Source organism: Syzygium oleosum, unplaced genomic scaffold (assembly GCF_021117445.2).
Source record: "Syzygium oleosum isolate NSW1041296 unplaced genomic scaffold, Sole_v2.1 Sole_v2.23, whole genome shotgun sequence".
Classification (NCBI taxonomy): Eukaryota; Viridiplantae; Streptophyta; class Magnoliopsida; order Myrtales; family Myrtaceae; genus Syzygium; species Syzygium oleosum.
Genome location: NW_026607507.1, coordinates 452,698 through 478,619, shown reverse-complemented (window position 1 = coordinate 478,619; position 25,922 = coordinate 452,698). Strand labels below are relative to the sequence as shown.

The 25,922-nt window shown below is 39.2% G+C and overlaps 3 protein-coding genes across 8 annotated transcripts; 1 reads left to right on the top strand and 2 right to left on the bottom strand.

The window, feature by feature from the left end:
* Window positions 1–550: 550 nt before the first annotated feature.
* LOC115674877 (kinesin-like protein KIN-7O) lies at window positions 551–22,014 on the bottom strand. 6 transcript variants are annotated; one of them, XM_056302307.1, is made up of 32 exons: window positions 21,766–22,014; window positions 21,547–21,636; window positions 21,230–21,348; window positions 20,262–20,375; window positions 20,094–20,175; window positions 19,828–19,895; window positions 19,639–19,713; window positions 19,413–19,558; window positions 19,224–19,326; window positions 17,458–17,538; window positions 17,252–17,320; window positions 17,089–17,148; window positions 16,846–17,007; window positions 15,870–15,926; window positions 14,200–14,427; window positions 14,060–14,125; window positions 13,831–13,974; window positions 13,618–13,722; window positions 7,509–7,655; window positions 7,153–7,266; window positions 6,980–7,066; window positions 6,694–6,897; window positions 6,442–6,609; window positions 5,150–5,356; window positions 4,935–5,024; window positions 4,702–4,842; window positions 3,171–3,262; window positions 2,741–2,819; window positions 2,477–2,641; window positions 2,239–2,358; window positions 2,080–2,151; window positions 551–996 (listed from the first exon to the last, which is right to left on the bottom strand). In XM_056302307.1, exons 1-32 carry the CDS (start codon window positions 21,887–21,889, stop codon window positions 760–762), a joined length of 3,816 nt encoding a protein of 1,271 aa, XP_056158282.1. In that variant the 5' UTR covers window positions 21,890–22,014; the 3' UTR covers window positions 551–759. The 6 variants fall into 6 exon arrangements, with proteins under 6 accessions (XP_056158282.1, XP_056158279.1, XP_056158281.1 ...); XM_056302304.1 differs by having other exon boundaries at window positions 3,171–3,268; window positions 21,766–22,013; XM_056302306.1 differs by having other exon boundaries at window positions 2,477–2,638; window positions 3,171–3,268; window positions 21,766–22,013.
* LOC130134634 (uncharacterized) lies at window positions 8,680–9,792 on the top strand. The gene has a single exon (XM_056302312.1). It carries the CDS (start codon window positions 9,241–9,243, stop codon window positions 9,790–9,792), a length of 552 nt encoding a protein of 183 aa, XP_056158287.1. The 5' UTR covers window positions 8,680–9,240.
* Window positions 22,015–22,481: 467 nt separating the features above from the next.
* On the bottom strand, window positions 22,482–25,574 carry LOC130134705 (uncharacterized). Its single transcript, XM_056302310.1, has 6 exons — window positions 25,059–25,574; window positions 24,815–24,921; window positions 23,670–23,778; window positions 23,416–23,577; window positions 23,139–23,312; window positions 22,482–22,774 (listed from the first exon to the last, which is right to left on the bottom strand). Exons 1-6 carry the CDS (start codon window positions 25,401–25,403, stop codon window positions 22,745–22,747), a joined length of 927 nt encoding a protein of 308 aa, XP_056158285.1. The 5' UTR covers window positions 25,404–25,574; the 3' UTR covers window positions 22,482–22,744.
* Between the last annotated feature and the right edge of the window lie 348 nt (window positions 25,575–25,922).

Sequence of the window (25,922 nt, the reverse complement as noted above, 5' to 3'; positions counted from 1 at the left end):
AGTTTCTTGCTTGCCATTTCACTGTTCCGCGTCCTCAAAATGTGCCAAGATTGTTTGGTTGGACTTATAAAGAAGTCAAAACTAACTTGTTTTATTTACTTTCAGCCAAGATCCAAAATATTTATTCAAATAGTTAAAATCTATAAAATATCATATCTGAATCCAAGAGTCAATATTTACATATTGTGAAAATTTCAAATGTTTAAGATTAAAAACAATCAAAATGTAACATCGATTAAAAAGTTGATTATTAGTAAAATAGATAAAGATCGCTAAATAAACTCTTTTTAAGTGTTAGTAACATTGAATAACTTTTGGGGGAATCAAAAAAAAATTCAGCAGGTGAATTATTAGTAAATTATCAACCTTGTTTCGAGTTATTCAGTTAATTGACCTTTATTTGATCGTTCGTAAATTACCAATTTTTCAAATAACTTACTACCATTTTTTAGCAGCTTATCCACGTTGTTTTATGCATGCTATAGCCAGTGCTCTAAAATTATCGACTTTTACAACAATTTACCAACCACGATTAAAGCGGCCCGACATCTATCAATTAAGGGGCGTTACCATTCCACCATTCCAGACAAATTATCTCAGAAGTTAGAAATGTACAGCTAGTATTTACACGTACAGGCAAGAAGAATTTCTCTGTACAATTGGGCAACAAAACTTTCCTGACTCTTATCGAAGACTCTCGACGGTCGCCTGCAAAATACAAGTATGTATACAGCGATGCAACATCGACCTGTGCGGACATCATGGCTGAACATGTCCCTTGGCAGCAGCAAGCTGTTTCTTGAGGTTGAGGACCTCAATGCCATATGATGCTAGACGATCCTTGAGCTTTCCTGAAGCCTCCTCATACTTTCTATTCATCAGGTCTTGTTCATTTAGCGCTTCAGTGCATCGGTATCTCATGGCGTCCAACTTTGCCTGCGTCCACCGTAGTCTCATCCTCAACTTTGCTTTTTCCTTGCCATTGTTGACTTCTTGCTGTTTGTTGTTACCATAAGAATCAGATAACAATAAAATTAATTATAATACTTGTAAAGTAAAAGCTTTTAGCAAGAGGAACTGAACAGGAAGCAGACAACCCTTTCTATCATTGTTCTTCCCCTCTTTTTTCGAACATTCTAGGCAAGAATGGTCTAGATTCTGATCAGGAAATACACAAAACCCTGAGGGCCTATCACCTTACAACTTAGCAGAAGTATAATGTTAACTACAAAATCCATATATTACAAAGCTAGAGCATAAGTTTTTCCCTCCGAGGTTAGGCGTTTGGTTCTGCCAAAAGATGGTGCAAAAACCAAGCAAATCTAATGCCTGAAAACAGAAAACGCTAGAAGGGCCATCCAAAAATTTAGCAGAGGTAGTGTCTCCACATCTACCTAAGCCCCAATTGCCAACTCCATAGCAGAGCTCAAAGCGTTAACCAAGAAACAATACAATTATGTTAAAAAACAACTTTTCCATCTTAATGAAGATACTGCAACTCCCAATCAGAGTGGATGGACGAAAGTTTTCAGGGATCTAATCTTTCTAGTAAAATTACATTATGCAAGTGTGAATATCGAAATTATACACCTAATTTGACCCCCAGTGCCCCCAAAGGAAAAGCATGTACTCCATCTAAAAGGAGGGAATGAATGATAGTTCTGCTGGATAATACGACACAAAGTCTGGATAGTAGCAAGACTAAATAGACAAAAGAGACTAGCGATATAACAAACAAAGCTGTTAAGGCCGATTGAACCACGTAATATGTTCCTTTATGTGAACGTTGTGCTTCTACCAATTTCACACTATACATTATAATTGGATAAAATTAATCCGTCGTACTCGTATAGAACAAGGCTAATGCAGAGCATGTTGTTCCAGGACTCAGACCTCAACCACCAGTAGCATACTGTATGGTGTTATGGACTTATATAAGTAGTTGAATTTCGCACATCCTACATAATGTAGCTATTAAACATTCTAATCCCGAGATCTACCACTTACAAGAATACCAAGTCTATCAGCAAAAATCTTTAATATGAGAAAAGGACGGACATCCCCAGTGGGCAAACTTACAGTGTGCAGCTTTATTTCCATAGTGGAAATCCTGTCAGACAGTATATCTGCTTGAACTTCGGTCTCAGATATCTGAAAGAAAACATCTCATCCTGTAACTTTTGATACTTTTCGTGCCAATTAAATGCTAATTATGCTCAAGCACTTTCGTCAAACTACCTTGTCATTTTGACTTATTTTCAGGGATTCAAGTTCAACCATGTGCCTTTGCTGCTCCTCTAATTGAGTCTTTAACCTATCCCGTTCAGTTGTTATGTTATGAAGTTGGCTCTTAAAATTCTGAGGACAGAAAAACAAAAACGGTAAAGAGTACGCAATCAATGCTGAAAACTTACAGCATAATCTGATCTTACTGAGCAAGTATATCTTAGAGGCTATTCTTTCTGGACAATCTAACCTGCAGATTACTTGCCAGATCTGTTCCACTTTCTAACTCTGTATGTTTGATAAAAAGATCTTCCTTTTCTTTCTTAAGGATCTTCAGCTCCGTCTGTAGCTGATTTACTCTCTGGCAAGCATCATTATACTCCAAATTTATGGTCTCAAGTTCTGACTTCATCTTCTACAGGGAAAAGAATCAATTAGCCTGAAAACCATCGACTGCAACTGTTCAACTTTTTACGCTTCCATCCATAAATTAGCAGAAAAGATAAGTGCTTACGATTTGGGAATGTTTATTCTCCACATCAGCCAATTCGAGGGCATGTTTCAATTGTTCAATCTCTATAGTCTTGTGCCTACTGCAAAAAAGTTGAATAACTGAAACATTAACATTGGTGAAACAGACAAAGGAGGCTTGATTCTCTGGAAGCTAAACCTTTATACTGGCCATCTAACCACCAGCTCATAATGGAGCAGGAATTTCATTGATCTAAAAATTAACAATCTATAAAATGCATCATTCCCCTTAGCAGGGGAAGAATCTGAAAAAAAAAAACAAAGGGTGCAATTAATTACAATCTTTTTGCCCAGCTTTTCGAGCCAAAGAAGAATAGGATAACATTTAAAGTAATAGTGCTCAGAGCAGCACATGAAAAGATTGAAAAGTATTCCTATGGAACTCAACTATGAGAACAATGGTTGAGACAAACCTGTGCTCTCTCTCCAGTTCTGTCTCTTCCTCATAAAGTTTTAATTGCTCTATAAGGACCTTGAATTGATCCTTAGAGAATTCGAGTTCATTCTTCACCTTAGATTCAGATAAGAGGGATCAAAATAAGATGGAGTTCTCCGTAGGAAAGCGACAATATAATCCAATAAATTCTAAACATCCATAACAAAGACATAAAGAAAGTGACAGATGTAATATGCATGACCGAATTAGCATTCTTCAAAGTTCACACAAAAATGAAGTTACCTCCAAAGGAAAAGATAGTTAAATGAAATTGATGCCTTCAACAAACAACAAACGAAGTTTGCATTTAATTCCCCTCTTTCAGTGTCGACGGAATTCCTTCCGGGAGTCACTAAGAAATTTACCCCATATTAGTTAACTTCTCAAAAACTGCAGTTTGAAAGCAACGGTGCTCATCAGTTATCCTCAGTTGTTTAATTATTTGATTCAGAGTTGACATGTAGCCAGTTTTTCTCAGACTATTTCTGCTACTTTTATTGAGTCAAAGGAATTTATGTTTTACCAATTTGTCAGTATGTATTTTCCTGGTTTTTCAACTTATTGATTTAGAAACTTAACAAAATATAACTACTGCAATAAAATAGATACATCCACAATTTAAATAGTAAAAAAGTAAATTCCCAAACAAAAAAGATCAAAGACCTCTAACCAAAACACTTTTTGCCTTTATAGCCAGGATGCTGATTCAGTACCATATATAACAATTGAAGAAAAAGTTTGTAGGTTTTACTTGGAGAGATAATAACTAGCTCCCCAGTAAATTTTCTTGCAACTGTTGTATGTTCTTTTCCCAAACTTAAGCATCACTCTAATTGCAATCCCTTGTTGGACCACTATTCAACATACACGTTCTTGATCTATAGTGAGGTATTGTTTAACATAGGTTGAGTGAACAGCAAGTGCATGACAAAATAAAGAGAAAAAAACAGAGGACGTAATTTGAAAGCAATCTAAAGTTTGAGTTGACACTTTATTGACTTTAAGAAACACAATTTCAGAATTCTAACAATAGTTTGTTCATGAGTGTTTAAGGACCAGTGCCAGCCCAAAAGAAAAAAGGAAAATATTCAGCTCCTGCACCAACTCATATAACTATTACACTATCAAATAAAGTAGACTATAGTGACCATCTTGATGTAGATACTTTTTAAACTTACTAATCTTGCACTTTCCTCAATAGTATTTTTAGCGAAAAGAATAGATCACGGAAATATTAAATGTTGTCAACACTAAAATTGAACTTGCCACTCTATTATCTGACTTGGATAAGCCAATGTTACGCTTGTGAGTAGAAAAGTGTAAATACCCCTTTTGAAGAGCTTAGCAGGCTCAATGTACAGTGCAAATCATATCGTTGGAGTAAAAGCATTCTTGATTTGAAATAGTCATAGAAGTTACAGCTACACGAGATGTTTTGAACTTAGACAATTTAAGGAGATCTATGCAAAATTGAAACTTCCATAAGAAAAATTGTTATTATATGTTACCTCAGACAGTTCTGTGGATAATGATGTAATCTCTGCATTAGACAACTTAGTGTTTTCTTCTATGGCTTTAATGCTAGCTTTCTCCTTAGCAGACCATATAGCCTTCTCCTCCTCCATTTCCAGCAGGGAATCTGTTAGTTGCTGCAAATGCCAATGTACCCAGCAATGAAGCCAACTTCAGGAAACACCTAAACGGTACACACTTTGCTTGTGACTCAACTTTATTTTCCTACCATAGCTAACTCTTCCTTTTCATTTACCAACTGATTGATTGATGCTTCCAGCTTTTGCTGATAAGATTGAGATTCTTCCAATTTGCCATTCTGGAAAGGGACAGAACAAGATGCCATATGAGATTGATAAAGTGGAGCTCAGAAATTCACTTCATTGCACCATAAACAAAAAGTTGAGAATTTTGGAGTCAGAACTAAGAGCTGTCAAAGCTTACAAGCTTCGAAATTTCTTCCTGCAACCCTGTTAATTCTGAACTTGACGTGCTCATGTTTTGAGATTGAACTTCCAATTCCAAGGCCAAACTCTCACATTTAGACATAACTTCATCCTTTTCCTTACATGCAGCTGCTAATTCCTCTTCTAAGGAGGCAATAGTCGCTTCCATCTCAAATGCAAGAACTTCCAACCTTCTGTACTCTTCCTGAAAAATACAATCAAAAGAGAGAAACCAATTGACAAAAGCCGTGGGTTTGAAGCTTCTTCCATTCTCCCACATCGTATAATGACATGACTTTGAAGCTCAAAAAGCCAACCTCTTTTTTTTATTACCAAAAAAAATGGGAAAATTGAACAACTTTAAGGAACGCCTTCACAAGATTCCATTTAAAAAATTTCTAATACATTTTATAAAGTTGCGCAATATGAAATTAGGGGTTAAGAAGTGCAATCGAGGAATAAGCAGCAGAACTTTTGACCACCAAAAACGTACAAATGCAATATAAGACATAAAATAAAGGGAAAATATAAAAATCTGTCTCCTTAAATAAGTTTACTCAAGAATATAATTAGCTAGAGATACATAACAAGTTCCATAATTCCTGCGCATTTAGTTAGAAATAGAACATCTTGACAAATGCATCCGCATCCATGTAGAGTTGCCCAGTTTAAACTGCTTATCAAATAGCATCATGTTAATTACTGTACACACAAACCTACCGGTTACCTTCCGGATCTAAACCACACAAATAGGTGTCAATGAACATTATCCAGTCAAGGGAAGCATAAGCAGACAAAGGGTCAGAGTACATTGCAACTCATCAAAAAACTAAAGAAGCATTTCGCACACAACATCAACACATTGGGTAGCCTTGACCACTTAACAAATGAAGACCAAAATGATTTATGAGCCTGTCCAAAAAAGAGAGGAAACAATAGTACATAACATGTCCAAACGGTCAAGAAGCACAGCTAGCTCTTTCATAGAATGACTCAGCTGACAAAAACTCAGCCCAACAAGTAGATGGTGGCAAGCAGAGAACTATCAATCAAACAGGTTACAAGCTCGAAATCAATTGAGAATAAAATTGAATTTCATTCTATCCCCAAAAGAAATATTTATTAGTGTCGTTTGTTTTATCTTGTACCCCCACCCAAAAAAAAAGCCGGACCATTGACTTGTGAGTTTTGACAGACAAGGGAAAACAGAACGTAAATCCATAACCATCCATAGCCAGTTTGCAAGTATGCAGAATGCATAAGGGAAGTGACAATTTCAATGATTAGCACCTGCATTGTCTGGTCAATATGAACGTGGCCCTTAGACCTTTTCGAATCAATTGCAACTGAATCACGCCGTCTCCCAGCAAGTGACTCCCGTTTATTGATATCCCTTTCTAAAAGAGCCTTCTGACCATGCAATAATTTTATCTCCCTCTCAGCAGATGCTTTTTCACCCTGATGGTGCGGGAGTCCATGAGTGATCCTGTCATTTGCAGGAAACTAAAAAAAAAGGATAGCAAAATTAAATTCATGTGACACCTCAAGCTTAGTCTTTTCTTGGACAACATTCCTCAGCTTGAATTCAGCCTCTTTCAACTTCAACTTTGTTTTATCCAGATCTTTCCTCATATTCTCCCTTTCTTTTGCCAAGGTGGATGAGGATAAGCACAAGATTTCCTTTTGAAGATTCTGTATTTGGGATAAAAGTTCTATCTTTTCCGACTCAGTTTGCTCCCTGAGTTCCTATGTAAAGACCAACAACTTGGATAATTAATGTGTAGCAATATACCAAAGCCCAAGGATTATATTAAGAGTCCAAACTTACCGCCAAGGCCCTTTCAGAACTTTCAGCATCAGTTTTCATTTCTTGTATTTGCCTCTGGAGACCATCAGAGAAATCTTGAGAAAGAATCTGCATTTCATATTCAGTTGCAGAGAAAATAATTTAGACTAACCAAATAGCGACTATCATATTTTCCGAGTGAAGAAGTACAGTACCTTCTCACTCTCAAGTTTATAAACTTTCTCCTTGATGTAATCATGCAACCTCCCATGGTGAATGGTAACTAATTTCTGTTGCTGAGATGTCTGACTTGAAAGGGTCTTAATATCCTGTGTACAACCCAACACTTATACATACAGGCCACAATAGCACAAAAGGGCATTTATTTTCAGTTAAATCGGATAGGATATCAATAGAATGCCAACTCCAGGTGCCAGGAGATCTAAAAATTCAGGAGAATAAACTGCCACTACTCAGATTATGGGCTGAATGTGCACTAAAATTCGTAGGTGAGTGACTTAGAATTCAGTAAATCTTTCTTTTGGGATGGTAAAATGCAACAAGTACTCACAAGAAGGGTGCTTGACACACTAGAAAAACTCTGGAAAACCTCATCCATAAGTGAAAAAGCGCCATCTACATAATTTTGCAAATTTTGGACTTCAATCATTATATCTTGAACTTCCATGGAAAGCTCGACCAAAGAGTCAAAGTTGCCCTGCTGAAGAAGAGAAACAATGTGTTAAGTTTCAGTTTTTGTTTTGAGAACATCGGTGCAGCAGAAACGATGCGAATATCCCCAGATCACAGAGATAGAAAACCAGCAATAAAATGCATTATTTGAAACCAAAAATCCTTTGTAAGGAAGTCTTTCTTGAGCAATCCTTGCCTCCTTATGTGCACTAAGAAGTTCTTCGCAAATTTTAAAAAATGACATCCAATCCAACAGAAAATAAGATAGTGAAGCATCTGGTAAAAGTCATAGAAGTTGAAACATGCAATGGAATTATAAAAGCTGCAGAACTTCCTTGGCAGAATGAGGTGCAGCATCACTATGCAAGACATACAAGCACAGTAGTGCTCATGAGAATTGTTAGAAGTAGTAAAAGGGTAATGTGGTCCTTAGGACCTTTAGGTCTAATTTTTGGTATATGTATTGGACACTAGTTGTGAATACAAGATAAGCTTTTCCCTCTCTCTCTCTATTTCTCATGGTATCAGAGCCCCGACCCTAGCGGCTGCCGCCGGAAAAACCCGTCGCCGGCGCCGTCGCCGGAACAACCCGTCGCCGGCGCCGTCACCGTCGCCGAAACAACCCGTCGCCGGCCACCCCAGCTCGCGCGGGGCTCCAGCTCGCGCGATTCAGATCATGTGGGTCACGTGAGCCTGGTGATTGGAGGTTTCCTCGCCATTGATGTGAACTGAAGGTCTCCTTGGCTCCGTGAACTGAAGGTCTCTCCCCCTCTGTTCCTCCTTTGTTCCTCTGGAATTGCTTTATGCAAGAAATTTGTGAAACTGGCCAGTAGTTTCAGCATGTGTTATTGTCCCTCAATGGAATGACAAGCAAATGAAAATTCTGCAAGATGGATTTCAAGCTGGCAGGAAGGTGTTCTTAGCCTTTTCATAGTTGCCTGCAGTGGTTTTGTTGCTGGACTATGCTGTCGTTGTTGCCTTGCTTGCTTTCGACGCTCTTCAATACTGGCCAGGTTAGATTGCTTGGATGTTAGACCTTAGATTATGGATGTTTGATCAATCGGGTTATGGTTTATCGATTGGTGGAGCTGTGGAGGAAGGCTGGTAACATTAACGAGGCTTGGGAGCCAGTATATGGTCTGTTGAAGTGCTGAATTATTGTGCCAGTATACGGTCTGCTGGGATATTGAAGGATGGGTGATTCTGAGAGGAATAATCCTGTGATGACTGAGGTGATGTCCTCTTCGTCTAATCGAATTACTGATAAGAAGCTTGTGGGTAGTTATAACTTCCATCAATGGAAGAAAATTGTGAAGCTTACTTTGACAGGCAGGAATCAGATTAGACACATAACTGAGCCGAAACCCGAAGATGATGCAAATTGGAATATTGTTGATGCATGCATCCTTGGTCAGATGTTAAACGCTATGGAAAATAATATAGTTGATCTAGTAACTCATATTGACACGGTCAAAGAAATGTGGGAGTATTTGAATGTATTATATTCTGGCCAAAATAACCTGTCACGAGTTTATGAGTTATCGCAGGAGTTTTACTGATTTGAAAGGAAGGGACGTCCTACGACGCAATACTTTGTTGAGTTTAAGAGAATGTATGAGGAGTTGAATGCTATTCTTCCCATTTCAGCCAATATTCAACAAATGCAACTTCAAAGAGAACAATTGGCTGTAATGGTGTATCTAGCAGGCATTGGTCCTGAATATGAAACTGTTAGGTCTCAGATTCTTGGAGGAGAGGCTGTCGCATCACTCACGGATACGTTTGCTCGGGTACTTCGGGTATCTCATGAGTCTCCTCAGGATATTACACCTATGGCAGATAGTTCAGCTCTTGTGTTCCAATCTCGATCGGGTAGCGGTAGCAGGAGTGATGGAGGAAATCGTGGAGGATATAGTGGACGTGGTGGCCGAGGAGGCCGAGGTGAAGGACCAGGGAGAGGCCAAGGCCAACAGCATGTGTCTACTAACAACTTAGGGGCCATACGGACGTGTCATTACTGTGGGAAAGCTGGCCATATTCAAAAATTTTGTTACAAGTTACATGGAAGATCAGTGCAGCAACAACAGTTTGCACATACTGCTTCTGGTACTGATTCTTCTCCACAATCTTCTGAAGGCAAGGTAGTTGTTATGTCTGATTAGGAGTTTGCACGGTACACCCAGTCTCAGATTTCACAGTCTGCTTCTTCCACTGCTACTTTGGTACAGACAGGTAATGCGACTACATGCCTTTCAGCTGCTTCTTGTCCTTGGATCATTGATTCAGGGGCTTCTGACCACATGTCAGGTCTTTCAGGTATATTTTCCTCTCTTACTTCATCTTCATCCAAGGTAACCATAGCCAATAGATCATCTACATATGTTAACGGGGTTGGCACAGTTTATCTAACTCCTTCATTGCCATTGTCCTCAGTGCTTTATCTTCCTCAATTTCCGTTTAACCTCATGTCTGTCAGTAAATTAGCCAAAAACTTTCAGTGTTCAGTAACATTTTACCCTAATTCTTGTATTTTTCAGGATCTGGCTACGAAGAGGACGATTGGTAGAGGACATGAGGCAGGGGGGTTGTATGTACTTGAAGACGCTCCTCCCATTGCATGTCCTAATGTTGCATCCTTACATCAGATCCATTGTCGACTTGGTCATCCTTCTCTACATAGCCTTCAGAAGTTAGATTCTAGTTTTAGATCCCTTTCTAGTTTAGAGTGTGAGTCATGCCAACTGGGCAAATTACATCGTATTAGTTACCCGCCACGAGTTATTAAACGAGTAGCGTCCCCGTTTTTGTTAGTTCATTCAGATATTTGGGGTCCTTGTCATGTGGCTTCTAATATGGGTTTCAAATATTTTGTTACTTTTGTTGATGACTATTCCAGGGTAACATGGTTATATCTAATGAAAAATCGTTCAGAATTGTTTTCTATATTTCGTGCATTTGTATATGAAATTCATACTTAGTTTGGTGTGCAGGTTAAAGTTTTGCGTTCTGATAACGCTAAAGAGTACTTTTCTGCACCTTTTTCTGACTTTATGACTCAACATGGTATGATCCATGAATCTTCCTGTCCTGATACACCACAACAGAATGGTGTTGCTGAAAGAAGAATAGACACTTATTGGATGTTACTAGATCCATGTTGTTTGAAATGAAGGTTCCCAAAACCTTTTGGTATGATACTGTTCTAACTGCATGCTATCTCATCAATCGCATGCCATCTTCTGTTTTGCGAGGTGGTATTCCTTTTTCTATTTTGTTTCCAAATGTGTCACTGTTTGTCTTACCACCCCGTATTTTTTGTTGTGTCTGTTTTATTTGTGATCATCGACCTGGAGTATCAAAACTTGATCCCAAGGCTATCAAGTGTATGTTTTTGGGTTGTTCTCGTACTCAAAAGGGATATCGTTGTTATTCTTCATTACTGAAAAAATATTTTATAACTGCTCATGTTTCATTCTTCGAATCCACGCCTTACCATGATGTTCCAATTTCTGTTTCTGAGTTTGATGAAGACTTCTATGTGACTACCCTTCGGTCACCTGCTCCAACTACTGGTACACAGGAACCACCTCCTCTCCAGGTTTATACTCGACGTCCTCGAGTAGCTACTATTTCCCCCCTTTCTCATGACACTACTACGTCATCTTCAGCTCCAGATCCGCCATACACGTACTTGTACTCAACACTCTATTGCAAATTTCGTCTCATATTCTTCTGTCTCTCCTTCTTTTCGATCCTTTCTATCTACTGTGGACCAATATCCTATCCCCAAATCTGTATCTGAAGCATTACAAAATTATGGCTAGAGGACAGCAATGGAAGAAGAACTAATGGCTCTCCAGTTTAATCAGACTTGGGATTTGGTACCTCTTCCTTCAGCCAAAACTGCTATTGGTTGTCGTTGGATATTTCTTTGTGAAAGTCAATCCCAGATGATTCTCGGCTCGTTTAAAAGCACGACTTGTTGCAAAAGGGTATGCTCGGGTTTATGGAGTTGACTATCTAGATACTTTTTCTCCTGTTGCCAAACTTACTTACATTCGTATTTTGATATCCCTTCTTACCCATATAAGCGGCATTTATTTCAAACTTGATGTTAAGAATGCCTTACTTGCATGGTACTCTTCATGAGGAAGTTTATATGGAGCAACCTCCAGGGGTTTGTTGCTCGAGGAGTGCAGGGTTATGGTTTGCAAATTAAAAAGTCTTTATATGGTTTGAAGCAATCCCCTGAGCATGGTTTGGAAGATTTTACGATCTTTGTACTTTCTTTTGGGTTTGTCTAGATGTGGAAATGATCATTCTTTCTTTTATAAACAGATCACGGGGAGGCAAAGCTGTTCTTGATTGTGTATGTTGATGATATTATCAATCACGGGAGATGATTTGACTGGTATAGCTAAACTAAAGATTTATCTTCAGCAACAGTTTCAGACTAAGGATTTAGGAAAATTGAAGTATTTCCTAGGAATTGAAGTTGCTCAATCACATAAAGGTATTGTTCTATCACAAAGAAAATATGTGCTGGATTTGCTTAATGAGACAGGTATGTTGGGATCAAAACCTCTTGATTCACCCATGGAACAAGGGGTCAAACTAGCTGCTGAGGGAGGAGAAACTCTTGATAACCCAGAGAGATATAGGAGACTGGTGGGAAAACTGAATTATCTCACAGTCACTCGACCAGATATTGCCTTTCCAGTTAGTGTAATAAGCCAGTTTCTATCTTCTCCTCGTACATCTCATTGGAATGCAGTTATTCGGATATTGAGGTACTTGAAAAAGACTCCAGGAAAAGGAATTATTTACCAAAATCATGGTCATAGCAAAGTCGAAGGATTCTCGATGCTCATTAGAGGCGGGGTCTCGAGATGATAGAAGATCAACTACTGGCTATTGTACCTTGGTTGGAGGAAATCTAGTATCATGGAAGAGTAAGAAACAAAATGTTGTTGCACGCTTGAGTGCCGAGTCAGAATATAGAACCATGGCACAAGTGACATGTGAATTAGTGTGGATTCAAAAGTTATTGACTGAGATAGGCTTCAAAGCTTCAGTACCCATGACTCTATGGTGTGACACTAAAGCTGCAGTGCATATAGCTTCCAACCCTGTGTTTCATGAGAGAACAAAATACATTGAGGTTGATTGTCACTTTATTCGGGAAAAGTTGCAGAGTGGAATGATCATTCCCAATCATATTCGAACCGGTGAACAACTTGCAGACATTTTTACTAAACCTTTGGGTAATGGGAGGATAGAATATATTTGTAACAAGCTGGGCATGATTAATATCTATGCTCCAGCTTGAGGGGGAGTGTTAGAAGTAGTAAAAGGGTAAAGTGGTCCTTAGGACCTTTAGGTCTAATTTTTGGTATATGTATTGGACACTAGTTGTGAATACATGATAAGCTTTTCCCTCTCTCTCTCTCTCTCTCTCTCTCTCTCTCTCTCTATTTCTCAAGAATTTTAGCTGTGCAACAAATCATAGACAGGTACATGAACACATAAAGTAAGGTTGACACATGCAGCATATACAGAACTCTACCATAAAAATTGGACTTTGACGTAAGAGATGACACCACAAAAACTGAGAGCATACTTGATGGACATCCCTAGGATGGGGCACTCTGTCCTTCCATTAGTTATGCTTACATATTATCTAAGGACCCACATATCGTGATACCCTTTTGATTATTTCTTTCCCTTCATTAGATTACCCACAATGCATAGCTCATATGATAATTGCACATTTATGACAGTGCGCAACATTCTTTCCTTTTCCATTTTCCATTCTAACTTTTCACAAAACTTCTCCGGATAACAGTACTTCTACTTTCCTCTCCTTTCTCTTAACGATTGTTTCAAGCTAAATACATTGCTTCCGCTCATACATAAACATTTACATTTTGGCATAAAAAAGGAATGAAAATACAGGCAGTGCATGCTGCAAACAAATAATAAAATACCTCCTCTAACTTCTTCTCAACAGATAATTTGTTTTCTGCTGCCATCTCAACATATTTATCCAAATTCTGTTGGCTCAAAGTTTTCTCGATCTCCAAAACCTTGATCTAGAATGTAAAGACGACAAAATAAAAGAATGTGGCAGAAAATTGGCTGTGATTGGACGGTATCAAGAATTTGAGAAAGAGAAATGTACAGCAGAAAGAAACGGATACCTGATCTTGGAGTTGCTCTATCACAAGATGAGCCTCTGGCTCTCCAGGACATGTAACATTATTTTCTTGTTTTACGTAAGAAAAAAATTTGGCTTCAGTTAGCATTCTCGTTAAGCAATCCACTTGTATAGCATTGGCGATTCTCTGTATAATACCAGAGAGGAAAGGAAAATGTAACAAACAAAAAAGCGACAAAAATGGAGGGAAAGAAGCAGATGCAAATATTTACCTGAGCTTCAGATTCCATCAACAGATTCTCATACTCTGCATGGATATCAGTAGACTCATTGATGACCTGCCACATTACAAGCCTTAGACATTGATACTCAAAAGAACATACATTAATGAACTGAAAGGCTTTTCACAAACCACAGGTGCACTTTTATTTTTCACTGTTGCTTTCCTCCTATTAGTCACGTGCTGCAGAGCTCGTGGATGAGGAAGATTAGGGTCTTCCACTCTCTTTCGATCACTAAAAACGTTTGTGTTAGTTTCGGTGTCCTCAAGTAACTTATCAAAAGGAAGAAGTGGACCAACATCCCGTTTAGCTCGTCGAGGTTCGAGAGTAGAATCCTTCAAGTCAGGCACGGAGTAAGCCTAATATTGAAGAAAAGTAACTTAGAGTAAAGCAAGGAGATATGAGGGCAACTATACTTGATTCTAGAAAGAATCATGAAGCAACAAGGAAATCAGGTGAGAAAAATGTAAAAAAGAGCGGTAAAAGAAACAAATCCAAGAATTACTTGTGATGGAAATTGGCTACTTATCATCCTCATACCTTAAGAGTTGCTTCCCACTTAATTGCCACCCTTCAAATTCCAGACAACTCCAACCCCAAACCCCAAAGAGCAAAAGTACAAAAACAGGGAGGGGGTGTTGGGAAACAAAGAAAGAAGGAAGGATATTGCAAAAGTACTTGAGTTGGCAAAGTCCTTAGTCCTTATACCAAATCTACTAGGCATGAGCTCACTTTTCATTATGGAATTAGAACAATACCGTGGTGTTAAACAAGGTGAAATGGCATGGATTAAGGCGGCCAACTCTACTTAGTAAGAATAAACTGCATTTGCTGTGTACTTACTTTAAGGCCAAAGTTATTTGTGTACTGACCATTCGTTTTATAAAAATGACCATATTTCACGATTAAATGACCGAAATAGATTTTTTTTTGTTGATATCATTGCCATTTACTAGTTAGATAGTGAGATCTCAGATAATTTGGTTAGCAACTGACACAAATCTTTTACTTGCATCAAATTAGCCTATCTAATATGAAGTAGTTGTCAATTCAAATTTTGGTCCAGCTGTTCCAAAAGCTACTATAGTGAGTCTCTCTATCCTTCATATACATGACACAACCTGCTTATCTTTTCTTTACCTTTAAAATACAACTACAACCAAGCATGGCATGTTTGGTAAACATTATAGTAGTAAAGCTAATCAACGGCTGCCTTTCGACACAATCTATATTAAAACAACCAGGTTTTAGCATTTGGCTGGATCCCAGAATTTTTTTAAGATGACTCCATGTGCAAGAAAAGAAATCTCTCTCATCACGGATGTATTGTGCTCAAATTTCCAGTCAGTTCATGGTCGAGAAGCCTTTCAAAGAGTTTTTTAAGATAATATTTCATATTCACTATTTGCTACAGCTAGGCCCCAGGCTCTTAACTGCTTGTCAAGGTTCAAAGACCAGTCAAGAAGTCTTTCTAATTTCAGACATAAAATGCACTTTATCTAAGCTGCTTGTCGAAAACTGAATTTCCCTTTAAATTATCCAGAAATATTGTTAAGGATATGCCACATACAGTTGATATAAAGAAGATTATGTAAGAATTTTCTACAGGTTGCCATTCACAGTGTTTTCCCGAATCATGTCACTCCAAGTCTCTGTTTCCCTCCTATGCAGTCATGCCTCTATCTTTTAGCTAGGTGCAGTGCAGACGAAAATGTAGAAAACAATGTCAATTATTGTATTTAGAGAGCAATAAGCTAACTGATTCAAAATTGGATTGGCTTGTCAATACACAGTGCAATACCTCCATAAGCGGCTCGCGCAAAACTTTACTGGGGCACCATGTATCCCGCCTCCTACCCTGCTTACACAACGAGGAAAATCTCTTCAAAGCAAGAAAAACAGTGTTAATAATCTGCAACAAGATTAATTAAGTTGCCATGAGCTATTATTGTTTTCCTAGATGTACTCCACTTTGTTTCCTGGCAAAGACGAGTTTTGAGCATGTTTCACATTAAACTTTGGAGGTCCACAATTAAGTGATACGTGACTGGCAGACAACTATCTTACAAGTTGCCGGCTCAACTGTCTAAAATAAGCCAGATGAGAGTTGAGATTTATATTAAAAGCCCAGGTATATGTACATTCACAACAATATTATAAATCATACTCAGTGACCATTTTATTCTGCTAATATATCTTTCAATGAGAAGTGTTCTTCACACTAGCACTGCACTATTCGGTGATAGAAGGATTAAAGCATGGATTATTCATCAGCAAAGCTAACAAGAAAAGGTAGATCTACAAAACATCCATGAAGTTGTAAATCTTTTTCGGGACTTCATATCACATATAACCGGCCAAGTACAACACTGCCAGCTATAATGAGGACAAGCCATTAAAGTATGCATTTGTATTTGTATTTTCACCACAAACTTCTGTTAGTTATTTAAAAAAGAATCACACCGTGGATGATTAGCTAGTTGCTTCACCACAGAGCAGCAGAAACAACACAGGCATGGCATACCTTGTTTTTCCTATACATAGCTATGAACCATCTTAATGTGCATGAACGAATATTTTGCAAAACATGCCAAGTCATTTATGGGTACTGATTTGTATAAATCACTCCAAGCTTTCATTGAGTAGCTATAATACAACTACAAGATATTAAAAGTACCAGCAAGCTACCCAAAGTACCCGCAAGCTACCCAAATAAAACATGAGACTTGGAGAATTCAAAGGATTTGCAATATGCCAGCATGCCGCCTGTACAATACCTTTTTAAAATTATCTCGAATCTCTTCCCTGTTTGAGTACAGCACAATTGAGCTCAAGTTTTCAATTTTTTTAGCTTGCTCTTGTAACCTTTTCTCACGTTCAGCTTGGGCTTTCTTTTCCTCCTCCAACTCCAGAGCGATTCGCTCCCTCTCCAGTTCAGTCTGTTAAAGAAGTTTGAGTAATTTCCAGAACACATACCCAATTTTCAATGACAGAATGCAACAAGAGTAGTAACAATAAACCTGCAGTAATGTATTCCGCAAGTTTAAGATCTCCTCTTCTAAATGTTCAGAATGTGAACCCTGAAGAAAATCAGTAGCATCAGAAGATGAATTTCCAAAGCCAACATTGCAAATAAGTGCATATGATATTATTCTCCATCTTAGTTATAACAAATAAGTACACCTGCAATTTGGCTCGAAGCTCCTCAATTTCCTTCTTCTGCCGCTTTAGAAGAGCGGCATCTGTCAAAATCTGCCTCATGTAAAAGGTTAAACAAATAAGCAACAAAGGCCTATACCATATAGCACATCAAAAGGGAAAAAATTGAAATGGAGGGAAAAAAAAAAAGGCTCCAAGTAGAAAGGAAGCCAATAGATTAGGGTCGAGACCTCATTCACATGGGCACAGTTCGTAATACGAAGCGCTCTACTTGCAAACTGGAGACTGCTTTTTGTTTCATCCGCATGAATCTGCAATAAAGAAATTGCTATGAAACAGGACAGAAATGTGCAAGTTGCATATGTTCAGAAGCATTGTCCACCACAGTTTATGTGCAACCAGTACAGTTAACATATTATCTTGTGTTCATGTAAGAGTTCATTTAGTTGCTACATAGAAAAATATTACCTTATGCATCAACGAATATCATCTCAAGAGATACAAATAGAATTTGACAAATAAGGTCATTAAATGGTAGTGGTCTAAGCGATCCAATCATACCCTTGACAAGCTTACACGGTAGCTATGCCTGCAATGAAAACTTCTGTCCTAGGTAATAGGTACTTCAGCATGAAAGGCTCCCACAAAGATCCCAACACAGGAAACTTGAAGGAGTTAATAACAAAAAACTCGTGCATTTCACCGCATGAGTCGCATGAAAAAAACAATTTATTTGCATATCGGACACTCAAAAGAAACGGCATCACAAGGAACAGTCAAAACATCCAGTGTATTTACCTTAGTTGTTATTTATCCTCTTATACTGGCAGAAAGAATGATTCTTAGTCAGGTTAAACAAATTACAAAGAGCAAATTAAGAAGTAGATGTTTATGGCTGAATAACATCGAGCAATGATATGACTCCAAGATAAACAAATTAAGAGAAGTGAATGAGTTTGATGGATCATGAGTTTTGCGACGAGCATCTCCATGATAGAGAGCACAAGTCGAAAAAATTAATATTTCATGGATGCTACAGATAAAACTAGATCTACTTTGGGATGTCAATCAAAAAATTCATAAGATACATGATTGCCATTATATGTTGCCTCCAAAGGTGCAATATAGGGGCACTTGGCAGGAAAGATAATACAGAGTGACTAAATAGATGTCCTTAAGAGAGCTTCTTGTAACGTTTCCGAACAGATCTCTATAAATAGCATGACCAACTTTACCCTTAGAACACCTGGAATTACATGATACATCATCATAATGCTACCACTTCCTCTAATCCATTCAAATTCTATAGGATAGAGTTTAGCTCAATCAAGCCAATTCAATGCATGACACATCTTTCGAGTTATAAAATTAGTAGATTTACATCATTTGGCAACTAAAGGCCTGTCATTCCATGTGATGATGACCTAGAGTTTCACGCGGTAGAACAATGAACCAACCACTGAACCAGCTGGCACTTGATCAGGTCAAAATGAAACATGTAAACCCTTAGCCTGTATTCCAGTGAAAAGCTAACTGGCAGCCAACATGCATTGTGAAAAAAAATCTAGTGGTACAACGATCTCAGCTGCAGAATGAGATTTTTATTTAGAAAAAAATATAGCATTCAACTAATCAAGAGTCATTGGTGCTACCAGCCCCCAAATAAAACAAAGCCTAATGATTAATCTGCTCTCTGCTCAAATGTGTTTAAATCCAGATTATGACTAAACCAGACCAATGCACGAACCGGCCGGACAAGGCTCAATTGCCTTCAGGCCAGCTAACTTGACCCAGTCATACAAAAAATTGGCTTTAAGGACATATAAAAGCCAACAAGAGAGATAAAACCAGCAACTTTGAACCCAGTATCACAATCATCTAAAACTTTGGTACAGCATCTTACTATGATAGAACGTATACTTGCTGAGCTAGTATAGAAAGATACTTTTAGTCAAGAAACACAAGATTGCAAGCTAAATGACTTTTTAACCATAACCTGTGCCAGCGTGATATTGCAAATTATAGCTGTGTTTGAATTTCCACCAAGAGCAGGTTGCAAAATGCGTGTAAGTTTGCTGTCGCGATATGGGACATGCCCCCTACGACAAAAGTGAGCAATATTAATCCACGTGCCATATATATTATAAAATGTACTTGCCAACTAGTAAACAGTTGGATACCCCACCCCTGACTTTCAGCACCTTCACTCAGCTTTTTAATCACAGTTCCCAAAGTCATCAGACTTTTATTGATGTGAGACCCCTCTTTAAGACGGACACCCTCTGCCCCGGTTTTTGCAGCACGTTCCGAACCAGCAAGGTCAACTAAGTTCTAGAACAGAAGATCATGGCTGTAAAAAGGGAAAGACCAATAAAGAGTACACATCTGACAAGAGAATCAAAACTTCATACCAGAACAGATACACGGACAGCATCACAAGAACTGCCACCAACACCATCTTCAGTTTTATCCCGACTCTCAATAATCTGTTCATGGTAATGGTGAGAAATTTGAAGATTAGACTGTAAAAAAACTAGATATGGAAGGATTTTGCAAAGCATATGATACAAAAAAAAGTAAAAGAAAGATTATGAATCTACCATGCGAAATATGGTGTGAGACCTGCTGCTGTACACGTTCATATTTGTCTCTCCAATATGCCGATGAGCTGAATAGTAATAGAAGCAACAGTTCCCGAGATGTCAAATAGGTTAGGACCCTTCCTTAAAAGCTTTGATAAAGTTCACGCTTTAGAAACTAATAATTTCCCTTTTCAAAGAAAATAGTTTCAAAGGCAATAAACCGAATGTCAACAACATATTGATGGAAGCGCAAAAGCAAAAGGTAATGATGCTATGAGAGTTACCTTCTCCAAATTCCATAAGATCAAGAACTTGGTCAGGAGATGCAACAATTTCTTCACGTAGACCAGCAACATATATTCCCCGCTAAGCTTGCAAAGTTGATTCCCAAATAAACTTTACGACCTAATAAAAGAAATTACACGACACTCTAGTACACAGTAAATCCCTACCTCCAAGTTTTCGTGAATTTGCAATTTCCGATGCTCAGGAGCCAAGAGGTCATTTATTTCTTCATTATATATCTCCATATAAGACATTCGCAACAAAAATTCACGACCCACATCCTGAGTATTATGAGGACCATAAGTGCAATGTAGAAAGATCAGATTAAAACCTCACAGAGAATACATGTTATCTTTCTTTTCTTTCTCAGTACTTATTCAACACAATTTATTGGAAGAGAAAGAGGGATGATTGAAAGAAAGTAATTCAAAGATTGGAAAAGGTAAGCACCAAATTGCTTTAATATGCTCAAAAAAAAGAGAAGTGGCCTACAGTTTACTAAAACGAAATATCATACTTCTACACATATTCAGTTCCATGAGCCAAACTTATGATGATATGATCGAAGATAAAGGAAGAGATATACACCAAGATCACCTTTGAATCAAAGATAAATTAAAGGGCGTACTAAAAGAAACTGCTGAACCTAACTTTTTTTATGTAATAAAAGAAGAGGAAAATGAAAATATTAGTGAGCCTGTCAACTGTTTGCCTATTACTCAATGAATTTTTGCTTAACATAACACAGAACACCAACTATATATCCAGTAATTATGCTCTCATGGAAAGGGCAACATCAAGAATAATGGCATGCCGGATAAGCGAATTTCATTCTTGCAACTTACATAACTTGCAAATCCAAAATTGTATCATTAGTTGCCATGGCAGCATTTCATGGTCGAGAATCATGAGATGTTTAAGCATTCCAAATTACATGAGTTTTTTAGAAATTTATCTAAGGGAGGTTGAGGATAAAGTTTCAGTAATACGGGCTTTGAGCAGCATACTCAGAGTCAGAGCTAACAGTTTAGTGAAATGGTTTTATCAGGTTATTGGAATTGTATGAAACTTTCCTAGCAATAAAGGTCCGAGAAATAAATCATTTCAAATAAAAGACTGACATGCAAATGCATACCTTGTTAATGGAATCGAACAAATCATAAACTGAAAGAGGGATAACTCCCGGCTCTCTCACTGACCCACGCATGGTATGTGTCTTCCCGCTGTTAGTTTGGCCATAAGCAAAAACAGTTCCTAAAAGACAGCAATGCAGTACAAAAAATGTGAGCTCAATTAATCCAGACTTCAATGCTCTAAGCTACGTGCAGCTGCAAACACACTTCTTCGATGCTTTCATCGCCCAAGCAACATGGAACGACACAAAGAATCCCTGGAAGCCAACATAGATTCAATTGCACAATCCAAAGAAAAAAAAAATTTGAGAAAACTTGCCATTGAATCCACGAACAGCAGCGGCGACAATATCTTTGGTGCGGGATTCATAGACCTCCCGTGTCTTACAGTCTTCTCCAAATATTTGATCTACAGTGACGAAAGAACAAATACCAAACAAGTGTTTAGAGCCTTCGCACTAGATTACAGGAAACGAACGCAAATTTAGGCGGCGAAATCCTCGCCAAGAGCGAAAGACAGGACGAACGGAGACAATACCGAACTCGAATTTGGAAGGGAGATTGGCCATGAGGATGGAGTTGCCGGAGATCCGCCAGGGGCTGGTCCCGGCGTCGTCCGGCGAGAGCGGCCTCGCCCTGACGCTCACGTGTATTCTCTCCATTCCGACTCCCCACTTCCGCAGTTCGCAGCTCGATCGAGGAGAGGGAAGAGCGAGCGAGCGAGCGATGGTGAACAGTGTGAATGCGGGGGAGGGGGAGAGAGAGAGAGAGAGACGCTGCTGTTTGAAATTTAGGGCTTTTCTCCAATTTTCCCGCCTTTTAGCGTTTCCCTTGCGTTTCTGTAAGAAATGATGGAAGGGCTGTGCCATTTTCTTCCCGAGGCCCCCCGGTTCGTTTCGGGCCCAATAGAAGGGATACGAGCCTTTTTCTTTCTTTGCTAGGATTAACGGCAATCCAAGAAAATATACTCGAATTATCAGTGAAATTACAGAAAATAATGAGGTTGGGTAAAGCAATAAACGAGTTAGTCTTATTCGCTTGAGCTATCGATTCGAATCATTATACTTGCGAAATTTGTGCGGTTCACCTCCTCCGAGCAAGACTAAGGCCGCCGAAAAAAAAATATTTCATCTACAAATTTTTATAGAAGTATCGTAAATACATGTCTCCAAGGCGGGCGGCACGCGATGTTTGAAGAGAAATAAGCGATTATTTGATGGAATGTATATAGTGACGATGGATAATTGTTAGACATGCGTACAGCGGATAGTTGCTTTTAAAATTGAATTTCCTGAGTAGAAATGTTGATGTTCGAATATCCAAAAGTGAGACAAACACGGTCAGGCTGGTATTATTCAGCTTTTCTTTTCCTTTACATTCCCAGTCTCTTCGACTCTGTCCGCAGAATAAAGCCGAGCGGAACGTGGCCTTTACAGAGTAGACGAACTGTACAAAAGAAAGCGGAAAAAAAGAAAAGAAAAAAAAGCTCTGCTCCTAAGTTGCTTGGTGAGAGAACCTCAAACCTGGACCCCTATCCTATGAGCAACCTGCATTGGCAAACACATGAGATGAAGCTGTTATACTCTCTTATATACAGCCGTTTTGAGCAAAGGAAGGCACTGTTTCGGCAGTCACGAAGCAGCTCGGTAACAATGGATGTTAATGGTTGAGGAACTGATGTTGTTTTCTATAAATGCCTAAAAAGTTACTTGAATGACACAGGAAAGGTGATACTGCTACAAACGTCCCTTAGAATGGTAACCGGCCAGCATGTCAGTAGAGAGAGAGAGAGAGAGAGGTGTTCCGGGCAAGCATATATCGGAAATGAGATAGAAGAGTTGAAGATCTTAAACTGTGAAAAAGAAATCATCATCGAAAGGCTACTCAAGAGGAGAATATGAAAGAATCTACCTCCTTAAAGGAATGAACATCGCTTCCCCAGAGCCAAGCATCACAACCAGCATCTCTGGCACCCCATATATCATTTCTACGATCATCCCCCACATGTACTGCATCTTCAGGGGTTACCCCCAACAACTCACATGCTTTCAGAAAAATAGTAGGATTTGGTTTCTCTGCTGCAACCTGTCAAAACAGAAAGAAACAGTAGTAAAGCAGGGTATATTAGGAAGGGAGGTGCAAAGAAAATAGAGCAGTGACTTGTCATCAACAGTGTTAGCAAACTTACTTCAGCTGAAACAGCCATAGCATCAAACCAATGATCACAATTCAAAGCCCGCAAGACAGGTCTTAAACGAGTGTCAAAGTTTGAAACAACAGCCAATTTTACCCCGGCTTTTCTCAGAGCTTCAAAGACTTTCTCAGCATTAGGATCACACAGGTGCCAAGCCTGTGGGTAAAAAACCATTGTGAGAAGTCATTAGCACAACAGGCACCAGTACGGACATTACGCAAATCAGATACTTAAAATAACTACCCAACCTTATCGGTCATATAGTAATTGTAAAGCTCCTCAAAGTACTGAGAATCCGAGCAGCCAGTGGAAGAACTAACAATATATTGCCAGAAGGGTCTGCCATCATTGACATATCTGCAGATCATGAACACGCAGCAGCGTTATATTTTTCTTTATTTTTCTGAGAGGCATATATTTCAAATCAACTGCCAAATAGAAATAAAATTTTCATCAAGCAAGATGTCTGCAGTGCACTGAACATGAACCTATAAATATGATTGTGAACATTTCACGGAGAAAGGGTTGAATCTTTACATCTGGATTAATGAAATATCAAGTATGCATTTAAGAGATTAAGAAACTGAAGGTCAGTGACCTATAGAAGAAAACAGAGAGCAGAAAAACTTCAAATGGGGTAAGAACTGATGCAAGCTGGACGAGCAATACATCAAATTAATCTAGCAATGAGTACTCCAAAATTACCAGGGAAAAGGAACTGTCCTCCCTCCATAGTTCTCATCCCTAAAGAGAATTCGCTCTACGATCAAGGATCTCCAAAAGCAAAATTTTGGCTTCCAAACAACTTAATCAAACAACTCTGGGACAGAGGAATGTCTGACAGACCTAAGCATGACGATCTAAGGGACGATTGTAAAGACTCCTTAGCAAGGATAGAAGCAGTTCTATCAAAAACGGGTATGAATTCGGCACAGAAGGTATCCACGGACTAGTATTTTTCTAAGTCCACACATGGTTTTAAGGTCAATACAACCTCCGAGAGGTGGAAGTGTCCTGGAGATCAAGATGATGTCGTAAAGGGCCTTTGCACTCGGTAAACTCAAAAGTTGATGCCTTGAGGAGCCATAATGGAAGCAAAGTTCGTCCAAAAGATCAAGTCAGAAATTTCCAAATTAAGTGCCATTACAGTGTAAACTACTTCTTCTTCAAGAAGCCCCAGAAAGAATAAGATTGCAACCCCGAAACAGAACTACAAAAGAACAAGAATTAGAATCTAGTTCTCAATGATATCACACTGGAGCTAAAAAAACAGGGGAATCGAAAGAGAAGTTCAGACAAATAACCAGTCATTATGTAAAAGCAACCTATCTTTTCTCGAGTAAAAACAACCAAATTGCAATGAATGAGTCTGGAATGCCAAACAACGACGTACCTCAGACGAGATCTGCCCCAAGGCTGCTCGTAAGCCTTTCTATATCTGTTCAATATCTCGTCCTCCGAGTACTCCACCCCATACTTCTCCCCTATCTCCCTATATATCTGCACCACAACATCGCCGACCCCATTAGCGATCGCAATACAGGCAAAGCCTATGACTCTCGCCAAGAAAATCACAATCTAATGGCGACGAGAGAGAGAGAGAGAGAGAGAGAGAGAGAGAGAGAGAGCGCGCTAACCTGAGCCATGGGCTGAGAAGGAACGACGAGCGTGCCGACGGCGTCCACCAAGAGAGCCTTGTGAGTGATCCCGCCGTACAAGGACCTCCGGTAGTCCTCGTACTCCTTCACCCCGAAGATCTCCATCCCCAGACTCCTCGAGCCGACCATCTCCGGCTCGCTCGGCGCGACCGCAGCGGCGGCCAGACCGGAGGCGCTCCGCGCCGAATCCGACCGAGACGCGAGCCCATTCGGAGGAGGAGGAGGAGGAGGTGCGCGCCGCGGGAATGGCGACCGAGATCCGCTGCCGGCGAGGGCGGCGCGGAGGAATCGCGAGAGCTTCATCCTCGTGGCGATCACCGCCATTGCGCGAGCTTCATTGGACTGCAACCGAAACGCCGGTTGGTTGGCTGGCTGGCTGGCTGGCTGGCTGGCTGGCGATTCTTCTAGCTTTGAGCGACGCTCAAGGCGTTTTCCGCGCGCGCGAGAGCAGAGCGAGAGAGAGACTCTCCGAGAAGTGGCGAGCGAAGGAAGAAAGAACCTGAGATCAAAAGGGGGGATGTTGTGACGAAAATGGCCCCCGCCCCCGTGGATGGAGGAAATTACGGTTGTGCCCGCGCGGGACGTGGGATGTGGCGATAAGTGTCAGCATGTGGATAATTATGGTTTCAATTTGCGGAAAGAGTGCTCCGATTTTTAATAGGGTTTCTAGTCCGATAATACATGCGTTTATTTCGCAAAAAATTATGATAATTATTTATATCACTCGATATTAATTAATCAGTAAAAAATATTTTCATTATCAATATTAATTTATATTTAAATATTTTCGGAAATGATGAAAATATTTTTCGTGCATTCTTTTATTTATAAGAGATACGATCG